The 10,878-nt window shown below is 37.2% G+C and overlaps 2 protein-coding genes across 4 annotated transcripts; both read right to left on the bottom strand.

The window, feature by feature from the left end:
- Positions 1–903: 903 nt before the first annotated feature.
- On the bottom strand, positions 904–5,096 carry LOC113348484 (heterogeneous nuclear ribonucleoprotein 1-like). Of its 3 annotated transcripts, none has more exons than XM_026592270.1 (5): positions 4,850–5,096; positions 4,621–4,759; positions 4,228–4,471; positions 2,728–3,943; positions 904–1,484 (listed from the first exon to the last, which is right to left on the bottom strand). In XM_026592270.1, exons 3-5 carry the CDS (start codon positions 4,465–4,467, stop codon positions 1,471–1,473), a joined length of 1,470 nt encoding a protein of 489 aa, XP_026448055.1. In that variant the 5' UTR covers positions 4,468–4,471; positions 4,621–4,759; positions 4,850–5,096; the 3' UTR covers positions 904–1,470. The 3 variants fall into 3 exon arrangements, with proteins under 3 accessions (XP_026448055.1, XP_026448056.1, XP_026448054.1); XM_026592271.1 differs by having other exon boundaries at positions 4,228–4,455; XM_026592269.1 differs by lacking the exons at positions 4,621–4,759; positions 4,850–5,096 and having other exon boundaries at positions 4,228–4,479.
- A 592-nt stretch (positions 5,097–5,688) lies between these two features.
- On the bottom strand, positions 5,689–9,693 carry LOC113348483 (beta-(1,2)-xylosyltransferase-like). Its single transcript, XM_026592268.1, has 3 exons — positions 8,992–9,693; positions 7,833–7,982; positions 5,689–7,055 (listed from the first exon to the last, which is right to left on the bottom strand). Exons 1-3 carry the CDS (start codon positions 9,691–9,693, stop codon positions 6,327–6,329), a joined length of 1,581 nt encoding a protein of 526 aa, XP_026448053.1. The 3' UTR covers positions 5,689–6,326.
- Between the last annotated feature and the right edge of the window lie 1,185 nt (positions 9,694–10,878).

Genomic DNA, 10,878 nt, shown 5'->3' with positions numbered 1-10,878 from the left:
GTAACGTAATCTTTTTTATCGATAACTTCATCAAATTCGATTGAAGTCGTCTTCCTAACATCGTGAGCAATCTCGGTGTCTCCCGTTCCTGCTCGACCTACTCCCTCGCGCAAATCAGCTACTAACAACTTCGCTTGGTACGGCCAACGTAAGATATCCCCTTAGGGATAGGACCAAAATCTATATGTATTGGAACAAACAAGACGAGACATGGGCGAAACTTGATCGAGAATGATATAAATCAATGAAGCGATCACCTTCTTCGATTGTAGATAACCAATGTTTAGATACGCACTTGAACCGCATGAGCGACTTCACCGGGAGTATGCTAAGTATTTCACGCACTATCTCCACTTGGATGTCAGCACCACTACTGTTCTTCATCTTCTCGCTGTTCGCCATCATCATCTTCTTACTGCACTGCATCTTTCGCTTGAATAGGTTTTCTTTTTCCTAACGCAAAGCCTGGAATAGTTATAAACACGAGACTTCTACTCTTCTTATATACACACCTTAGCAGCGTATTAAAGTTTCCATAATTAGATTGTCCAAAGTGTCCATAATTAGAATAACGGCCTCGTATGGGACCAAACCCGTTTTTTTGTGTGGAGAGAAACCGTTACTACTCAGATTAACCCGAGCCCATTGTACTACAATAGGTCCCCAAATTAACCCGAGCCCATTGTACTACAATAGGTCCCCATTTCAATCACCTGCAAACTACCAGTGTTGGCAACATCATCATGGATATAACAGCACCAACCAAATAATACATGAAATTCATAACAAACCTCGATGATAGTAAAAGTGCCTATGTTTCAGTTCAATATATTGAATGACATCAGAAGGCAACAATTACAAAAACAAATCATTTCACATTCACAAAAAATGTTGAGAAAAGAATTCAGTAAGTTCTCCTTGCAGAGAATAAATCATCAGAATATTTTGTAGTAACTTATTATTCAAGGGGGGAGAACCAAGATGGGTTATCCCTTTCAAAAAAAGTTTCACTAGAGCGACAACCTCTGATACAATCTTCTGAGAATAACAAAAAAAAGAAAAACCATACCTGAAAAGATCAAGCAACAATTTGCCAGAGACAATACAGCAAAACAAGGAAATAGAAATTAAACAAAAAAATACCTTTTTTTTTTTGTTCTTTTCGTTTTCTGTTTTTTCTTTTCTTGTATTTGTTCTGACGCTGAAAAGAAACCCCAAAGTGGGAACCTAAAGCCTTATGAAAACACTCAAATCTCAAACCTTCACAAAATCCTTAGTAAAATTCGTCTCCTGCAACTGAATCCTCCAGAACATACAGTCCGGTTAGCTTTATCTCTATTTCTCTTTCTCTCTAGATAATCAATATATCTCTATATTAATGAAGGGGGGATCTATGGAATTACAGATTTTAATCTGATTCACCGGATTTTGTTCAACCTAAAATAACTGAAATCCAAACAAATGATCTTCCTAAGTGGCAATACCTGTAACAAGTTAAGAACAAGAATTTGTAAGTAAAAAGAAAGAATTATTATCGATGGCTAATATATCTTAACAACATGTTCAAAGGTGTTCTGCAGAAAAATAATCAGACTACAAATTTCCTTTTCAATTCTAGGTTAGTGATTTCTAAACTACTTAATCATGGCATTAACCAAATTAAGCACTAAATCAACTCCAAGAACATAATATGAATTTAGAGCATTCTATATATCATAAGGTATGAGTATTCATAGCCAAAATAAAGAGCACCAAATAATGTACATGTTTCAATCAGATTTCAGCATGTTGGTATTTACACTCTTTATCGCTTGGTAGAGTTAGATGTTTAGACTATGTTCAGCTAACTGAGACTTAGATGCTTGAAAACAAACAGCACCTACAACTGCCAAAATGAACATCAATGATTCAAGGTTTCACTCTATCAAATGGGAGAGCATGATTCCAGGACAGAAAAGAACTATATATGCAAAAGCAAGAACGATATTATGTAGATTTCATTCTGCATTTTAAGTAACATAAAATTTGATATTATGTGTCCTAGTTTTCTGTTATCACAGTCTAATTTCAGTTGATGCCATGTCACATTACAAATATAAATCCAACTACATAACAAGAACCATCTTTCTCAAAACAACTATTCAAAAGCTAATTCTGAATGGTTAAAAGTTAATACTGGAACTAGGTGTTAATTATTGAATTTAATGGTGGTTTGTAATAACTTAGAAGCAGTTCTAACTGGATAACTTGGAATTTCATACATGCTTCCAAGTTTTCTGAATCAGTTTCAGCAGAACAAATATTTTTTTATGATGTCATGATCCAGTGAAGTTACATAAATACATCTAAGTTCTTTTTAGTAGCACAGACAGGCAACTTTCTACTATTGCTAGCGAAATCCAAATTTAACTAGTTAACTGTAACCAATTTTCTAGCAAACTACTACTCAGATGATATTTAATGGTTAAAATTAATCAACTGGAACTGGAAAGTTATAAGCATCCAACTATTAATAAAAACTCAAAAACTTAAACGGGTTTCCATTGGGGTCTGCATTGTTATTTTCTCCCTAGTTTATTTCTTTTTCCTAAATTTCTGTGAGTGGGGACTTCAATATCATATTCTAATCCATGAGTCAAATTTGATTTAATTTTCCACTAAGCTAGCAATATAACAGTAAGATTGCAAAGTAAATGTAGGACAATGAAGCAGTAGAAACCCACTCACCTCTATTTGGTTGTCTATTTGTAACACTATAGCCGCCAACAAAACTGGCGGAACCTTTAGCTGTAACATGATTAACATCAGAAGCTCCACTGCCCATCCCATAACCAACTGAGCCAGATCCGTCGAGCTCTGAAGTTGCAGATCTCCAAGTTGGATCTCCATAAACTGAACCACCACCGAAAAACTCACCATAACCACCATCATAACCTCCATTTGATGAATTAAAAGATTGAGTAGGACCAGGGGCACTACCGTTGTTTCTACTATATCCTCCTCCTCCCAATCCATAACTACCGTCCCCATTTCCGTAGCCAAGATTTCCACTAGAAAAGTTGGAAGCATTCCCTCCACCTTGAGCTGATATAGGAGAGGAACTCCAATTGGTACCACCATTTCCAAATGAACCAGCTCCCAAATTTGAATTTCCAGAGCCCATAAAAGAATGTGAGCTTGAGGAGTTTGAGCTGTAGCCTAACCCCCCATTACCCCAGACATTACGAGTAGTTGGGCTTAACAGAGAGCCACTTCCTCCATTACCACCACTGAAGCCTATGGAACTAGCATATCTGTTGGAATTGCCATTGTAATAAGGGTTCGACCCCCGACCATACCCAATATTAGCACCAAAATTACCAGCTCCACCATAGCTTGAGTTCAAGCCGGGTTCAAAATTCATCCCTAATCCATAACTAGGAGGGCCGAAAGGAGGAAACCCACCTCGACTACCAGCAACTGGACTGAATCTACCATCCATCCTAACTCCATATCCCCCAACCAAGCTTGGACCAAATCCCTGAGAATAGCTGTTAAGAAGGCTATTGACTCTGGTTAAACCATAATTATATCCAGCTAATGGGCTTCGGCTGGGTCCTGGAGGCAACTCTTTTGGCACTGCACGTTTGACTTCAACCATTTTACCGTTCAATTCATGAAAGGTTTTCTGCAACACTTTATCTACAGAATCCTCTGACTCATAAGTGATAAAGCCAAAACCTCTTGGTCTTTGAGTATTGTGGTCATACATCACTACAACATCTGTGATCTTCCCAAACTGTTCAAAATACTGCTTGAAGTCAGTCTCTGTGACTGTCGATGCTAAACCTCCAACAAATATCTTTTTGGTGCGAGTGGGCACAGGAGATCCATGAATGTTATTATTGCTTCTGCCCGGAATATGTTGTTGATCATCCCGGGGAACAGCCTTTTTTGCCTCAACCTGCCAATTCAGATAGGCAAAACATCAACACTAACATTACTGTACCATAATGTCTACAATAGTCAGACGCTAATCATCGTCCCTGAGAACTATTCGAATTTTCTTAAAGAAAGAAATTTTCAACTAGGATAAATCAAGAAATGGTTGACCTCATAATTGGTAGTTTAAAATGAGACTTTGCGATGAAATATATGATATAACAAACCGTGATTACCAAATTCTTCTCATTTCGATGAATTGAATCATGATAAGAAAGACAAACAGATTCTAAAGTGACTACTTACAGTTCTACCATCAATTTGATGTTTATCCATAACAACCCGCTCAGCAACAGTTGGGTCTGCGAATACAACGAAACCAAAACCACGGGCTCGACCAGTAGTCCTGTCTTTCATAATCACAGCCTCAACGATTTCTCCATAAGTTTCAAAGTATTCCTTGAGACGATCTTCATTTGTATCCCAAGATATGCCACCAATGAACAGCTTACCAAGATCGGACTCCATCCCTGGCTGCAAATTCATGGCACTAATCATACATTTTCAAAATCAGAACATACAATGATTGAGTAAGAAATTCAGTGAGTACAGATCTAATTGAGTCATACATAAATCAACATTGGGCTTAATAACCAGAATTGATCTAATCCAATTAGATCTAAATGTAGATAAAATTACCTTATCTTCAAAATTCTGCTCAAACTTAGAAGATTGGCTTAACGAGATACGAATCCAATGGGGCACTCTGAAAACTCAATTCAAAAACAACGAATCCAAATCCTTCATGGTAGATAGAACGAATCAAATAAACTTATTCCTGAAAATATCAAAATTCAATTGCCAATCACTAAACCAACTCAAAAGGAAAATTCAGATTCAAAAAAACGAAAAAGAAAAGCAAACCCACCGATTTAAAGATGCGAAATTTAAATTAAAAAAGTTTAAGATCTGAACAGAGGAGGTTTATGAAGAAGAAGACCAGAGGACGCGTTCATCATCCTCCCAAAAGGCCTCTCCTTTTTCTCTCGATTCTTTTTTTTTTTCTCTTTTGGTTTCTCTTTTAATTTTTTTCACTTAATTGAAATGATGAAATCGATATATATACAGTAAATATATTGAAGAGATGAGAGAGAGAAGGAGGAGGGTCTGGAATCGAAATGGTTACAAAACAAAACAACCATATTTATAGTCAGTCACTCGGAGAGATGATGGGTTGGTAATACTCTGGCGACTTTTTTTTTTTTTGCTGATTTAGATGATGGGTGTCATGATTTTTGCTGGAATTTTATTGTAGAAAAAAAATAAATTTATTTTAATTAAATTATTTATTAATACATGTAAATTGAACAATAGAGAGACAAAATTGTGTAATGAACGGAAAAAATTGGTTTAGGATCTTGACTGCAGTGAATTTTCACTACATTACTTCAGTTTTAAAAATAGTGATACTTCCGGTCCAGAAAAAGTGATATCATTATCTTAAAAATAGGCTAAATTGAAAAGACGAAAGTATTATTTTCCTTGATCACTAATATTGTAATGGAGGATGTGTTCCTTTACGCTTTTCTTCATCACTTTTGGTGAAACAAAGGAGTTATTACTTTGCTGAAATTTTTGAACTTATTTGTCAACCAGAAGCATAATACTTATGCTTCTTTAGAAATAAAAATTAATCTCAAAAATCGGAATTTATTTGCTTCAGCTTGGCAATAATATTTCAGAACGACTTCTAAAACAGGAAAGTCGTTTTTTTGTGAAAAAAAATAATATTTTGCATATGATTTCTTAAATGGTATCCAAATAACTTCTCCCTGTAATGGTATGTGCTAAGAAAAAATTAGTTACAACTACAAGTGCAATTTTGCGCACTATGGGAACATTTATTTATATGTGGGAACTTTAGTTACAAGAATGGTATGTAATTCAAGAGGCCAAAGATGTCCCATAATTTATGGGCAGACGGTCCTAATGACCGTAGGCTAAGAAAGGATTTGCGGGTAGAGCTCAATGATGACTTTGCAACCTCTTGTGGTGGTGCATGGTGTCTTAGGGGATGGTTTCAACACACTATTAGAAGAATCAATGAATAATCTTTTTGATCCCCTGGGGTCAATTTCGCTTATGCTAATTCTAGTTCTACGCCTGTAATGAACAGTATATATAAGTGGCTTTTCTCACCGGAGATTGAAGAACATTACCCCATGGATCTTCAACTATCTCAGCCAAGACCTGTAAGTGATCACATCCCACCTCTCCTTAACACAAATGTGGAATCCTGGGAACCGACCTCCACCATTTAGGTTTGAAAATACCTGAAATAGCTGGATTCAAAGGTCTAACTACATTGAAGAGCATCTCCAACAGTGGGGTAAAACCCTTCTCCCTCAGCACCCAAGACTTCCCAATATTTGCCTAAGGTGACCTATGACTACATCAGGATCTGCAGATGACCCATCCAGATTAATGGCGTGATATTCTAAACCTCTCCACTGTGAGATCAATGCAAAATGTGGTCTTCTAAAATAACTGCTAATTATCTCAAGAATGATCGCCTTTGGTGCTGCAGCAACTATATGAGTGAGACCCGCACCATGTGCACCTATAATGACTGAAGCATCTTGAATGGCACGAACTTGTTCTTTCATGTGCATGTGGGCAAACAATCCATTTACCAAGTTTACTTCGCAGCCAAAAGAATTATTGTCTATCCAAACCTTCAGAGAATCAAACACTTCTTGCTCATTGCTTAGCCTTGATTCTACTCTGCCATCGTGACGGGGGTGAGCAAAGTAATCTTCTCTGCGGACAAAGAGAACATTATGTCTGGGTACCTGTGACTTCTGCACTCTGATTTCCTCTAGAGGAAGACCAAAAGAAGCTCTAATCATTTCACCAAACTCGGTTAATCGAGCAGTCTTCAGGTCATTGGGATTTTGCCAGAGACTGTGTGCCTCGGCTCCTTTACAGTTTATGACTTCTGTCAGCCCCTTAAATACTGCTGTTTCGTACCCTAAAGGAGAAAGAATAACATGGCGAAAACAAACTGAACCGCTGAAGTTCTTCGCATATGTGAGACTTGAAAAAAGCGCATTCCAGGTTTCTTCTAGTTGTGACTGAATAAATTCAAAGAGAACAATAGTATAAGTATTTATAGAGAGATTGACAGTTTAGGGAGCAGAGAAGATTGCAAAGAAGAACAGCTTCATCAATCATGAAACAGCAATGCTGGATGTAAAAAATGTGCATATTCATTTGGAAGGACGGACATGAAATGCCTATTACTGTTGAATATGGATATGATACGAACATGGCATAAGAGATAACATATATCAAACTTAGGCCCTTCTACATCAACACCTCCCTGGAAACTATTACTTCCTCATTGTCTGAGATCTTAAAGATGCGGATACCAAGAGGATTTTGGTTGGAGAAATGAGCTTCAAAGCTTGAAAGCTATGGGATATTATTTACCGGGAGGTGTGTGTTAAAACAGTTGAGGGTATTTATCAAGCTAAAGGACTTCAGATTACAAAGAAGGAAAAATATGCTTGCAGAGTAAATGTAAATAAATCAAAATGAACTAAATGATGCATCAGACCTAGTGGTAACTCGCTAAGAGGAGAACAGACAGAATTAGGGATGAAATGCAAGAAAACAAGAATATAAATATCTGCAGTACTACACCAACTTAAAGAGTCGACACGAAAGCACTGACTGACGCAGAGACATTATTCTATCCAGTAGTGACAAGTCTCGTTACCATAGCAATGAAACTGCATAATAAATAGGAGGGAATCACAATAACAGAAAGAAAAGATAGTGGAAGGATAAGAGAAAGAAACAAAGCCTCCCTAATTATAAAAAGCAAACAAGAACTATGCCAAACATACCTTACAGTGCCCGTCCAAGAAAACCAGATGAGGTCGAGTTGGCACACCAGTAACCCTTGAAGCAGCATATGCGCTATACCAGTCTGTAATTGTGTGAAATAGGTTGGCGTACTCGAAACGTGTTATCAGAAGTATTGGCTCTTCCACCCACTGCAAACACAAAGTAACTCAATAAAAGAAAGAAACAAGATTGACTAACTATGGTTACTACGCAGCACAGAAATACAAAAGTGCATACCGTTCACATTTTAACTAAACTCTGCTGTTGTGGACCTAATCTCTAGAAACGCGCAGGGGATGGAAAAAAAAAATTGGTTATGTTTTCATTTTATCAGGTGGTAACGGAATGTAAAGATGGTGGTGCATAGGTAAAATGCCTTGTTAGATAGATTTAAAGTCCCTATTATCTTGTACACCACTGAAATAGTTTGCATGTGTCATTCAGGGGTAACCCTGTCATAACTTTGATTCATGTTCAGTACAAAACAAGAATACTTCTAAACAGTCATAACATTAGATAATGGCGTCTATCTGATCATGAACTCTTGCCGCCCAAACCACCACACCAAGTTACTTTGGATCTTTGATGGCAGTTCAGAAACTTTTGGCTAAACCAAGACAAGAGTATTTAAAAGGGCAAGACAGTAGGGTACAACTAATCCTTCTAGTTATGATCAACATCGTAAACCTATAAAGTTGAATAAATACGCAACATATAAAGTTGAATAAACACGCAACATATAAAGTTGAATAAATACGCAAGTATCCAAAAATGGGAAAAAGGAAGAAAACTAAACACATGAGATCTGATTCTGTCATTCAACTGCCACGGTAGAAGAAAGTTATTCCAAATGTGCACTCTGAATCGAAAGAGAATAAAAGGAAGCTCTTTAATTAAGGTTTATTCTTAGTACATTTATGTTATTCAAAGTAGCATCTCCACTAGATAAAACGACTCGATTCCGTTCTCAATTTGATGAATACAATTATCAACAATCAATCCCACCTTATATATAACGATTCATGATAAACCCTACTAATAATATGCCACAAACAAACAGTAAATCCAAAAATTCACAAGGCAAAAAACCTATAGAAACCATTAAAAATCCAAGCTTTAAAAACAACAAATTAAAAATGAAACATGAGAAAACTGTACCTGAGAGCATTTAAACTCCTCAGAATTCACTAGTCGAATCGAATCAAGCAAACTCCGCATGGTATGCCTTACAACAACACCTTCAGGAACAAACTGATCAAGAAACTCTTGACTCACAAGTTTATTTCCATTAACCCTCTGATCATTATCAGCTTCAATTTCAAAAGATCCTGGTTCAAATGTAGGCAATTCCTCTTCTTCACCTCTTCCGATAACTATTTCCAAATTCTCACCTCCCATAGACATACTTATTCTATCTATATTCATCCTAACTCTTCCTCCTTCACATATTGAACTCTCTAAAGTTTCACTGTAAAAACACCGAAACCATCCACCCCCACCACCACCTAAATTGGCTGATGATGATGATCCTCCTCCTCTATGAATTTCAGGAGATCGAATCAATAAATCAATTTTCTTATTAAACCCACTTCCAAAATAACCTTCACATGATTGAACACGAACATTAGGGTTCAAATTCCATGGAGAGTAAGAAGGGAGTATCGGCCATGATTTTCCTTTCAGAAATGAGCTATTTTTCTTCTTTTCTTCTTCTAACAAGGGTAGTTTTGTATGGTTTTCAATTATGAATGATGGGTTTTTCTCAGATTTGTAATGAGAAAGATATATGAAGAAAGAAATTGAATTGAGAAAGAAGAGATATACCAACAGTTTCAGTAGAAATGCTTTTCTCCTACTCATTTTTTTCTTTCTTTCTCTTTCTTCTGGGAGGAGGGTTTTGTGAAAAAAACAGGAATCATCATGCACTAAACTTGAGATTATTAACGACTTGACCAATCATATCCTGACATGTCAGTAGTGGTTCTTCCGTTTGATTAGTGATCGTGCTAACTAAAAATTCTAGATGGTTAACACAATCTATCTCTAAACTAACAAAAAATTAAGGTGACTATAATTAAATTAAATGAACGGCCCGCAAGTTAAAATTTCAAAGGTGTCACTATCCATACACAAAAACTCCAACAATACAAATTGTTCACAAAAACCACATTTAATATAATTGATCTATATTATCCTTTTAGTTGAAATCACCCCAACAAAAACAAAAATCAACCCCACTTTAATTTTTATTATATTGTCACCACCAACAAGCAACGCCACCTTCTACCACCGCCACCGACCACCACCGTCGTCGCCGCCACCGACCACCACCGCCACCACCTCCGACCGCTGCCGCCGCCTCCGACCGTCACCGCCGCCGCCGACCACCACCGCCGCCACCGACCACCACCACTACTGACCAAAATTTAGATGAAACCGATTTTGGTTACATCACAAATCCGATGAAACCGATTTTGGTTTCATCATAAAATAAGATGAAACCCTAATTTGTTTCACCAGAATTCAACTACAAGAAAAATTCAACAAGGATCTTATATTGCAGTTGTCTTGGATACAGCAACATCACAACAACACAGATCCATGCTCTATGCTACAAACACATATTATCAACTGCCAGCACCACCACTGCCGACCACCGCCGACCACCACCGACTAAAACCAACAACATCGTCAACACCCGCCGACGACCACCACCACCACTGACCAAAAATTAGATGAAACCAATTTTGGTTTCATCATAAATACGATGAAACCATAATTGGTTCCATCAGAATTCATCAGTAGCTGCACTTCATTTGAGCTTCATTTCTTCTCTAGTTTACAGCATCATCTCTTGTAACACAGCTCTACATAAAAACAGCTCTACTTTCAGGCAAAACCCAGCTGCACTATCCACCTTCAATTGCTTCAACTCCAGCTGCACTATCCACCATGCCCTATTCTTTGCATCTTAACCTGCACTTCCAATTCCAACCCTATAATCCACAACTCCACAATACTTTCCTGCTTTTCCTAGCATTCATC

Source organism: Papaver somniferum, chromosome 2, assembly GCF_003573695.1.
Source record: "Papaver somniferum cultivar HN1 chromosome 2, ASM357369v1, whole genome shotgun sequence".
Classification (NCBI taxonomy): domain Eukaryota; kingdom Viridiplantae; phylum Streptophyta; class Magnoliopsida; order Ranunculales; family Papaveraceae; genus Papaver; species Papaver somniferum.
This window is presented reverse-complemented; position numbering and strand designations above follow the sequence as displayed.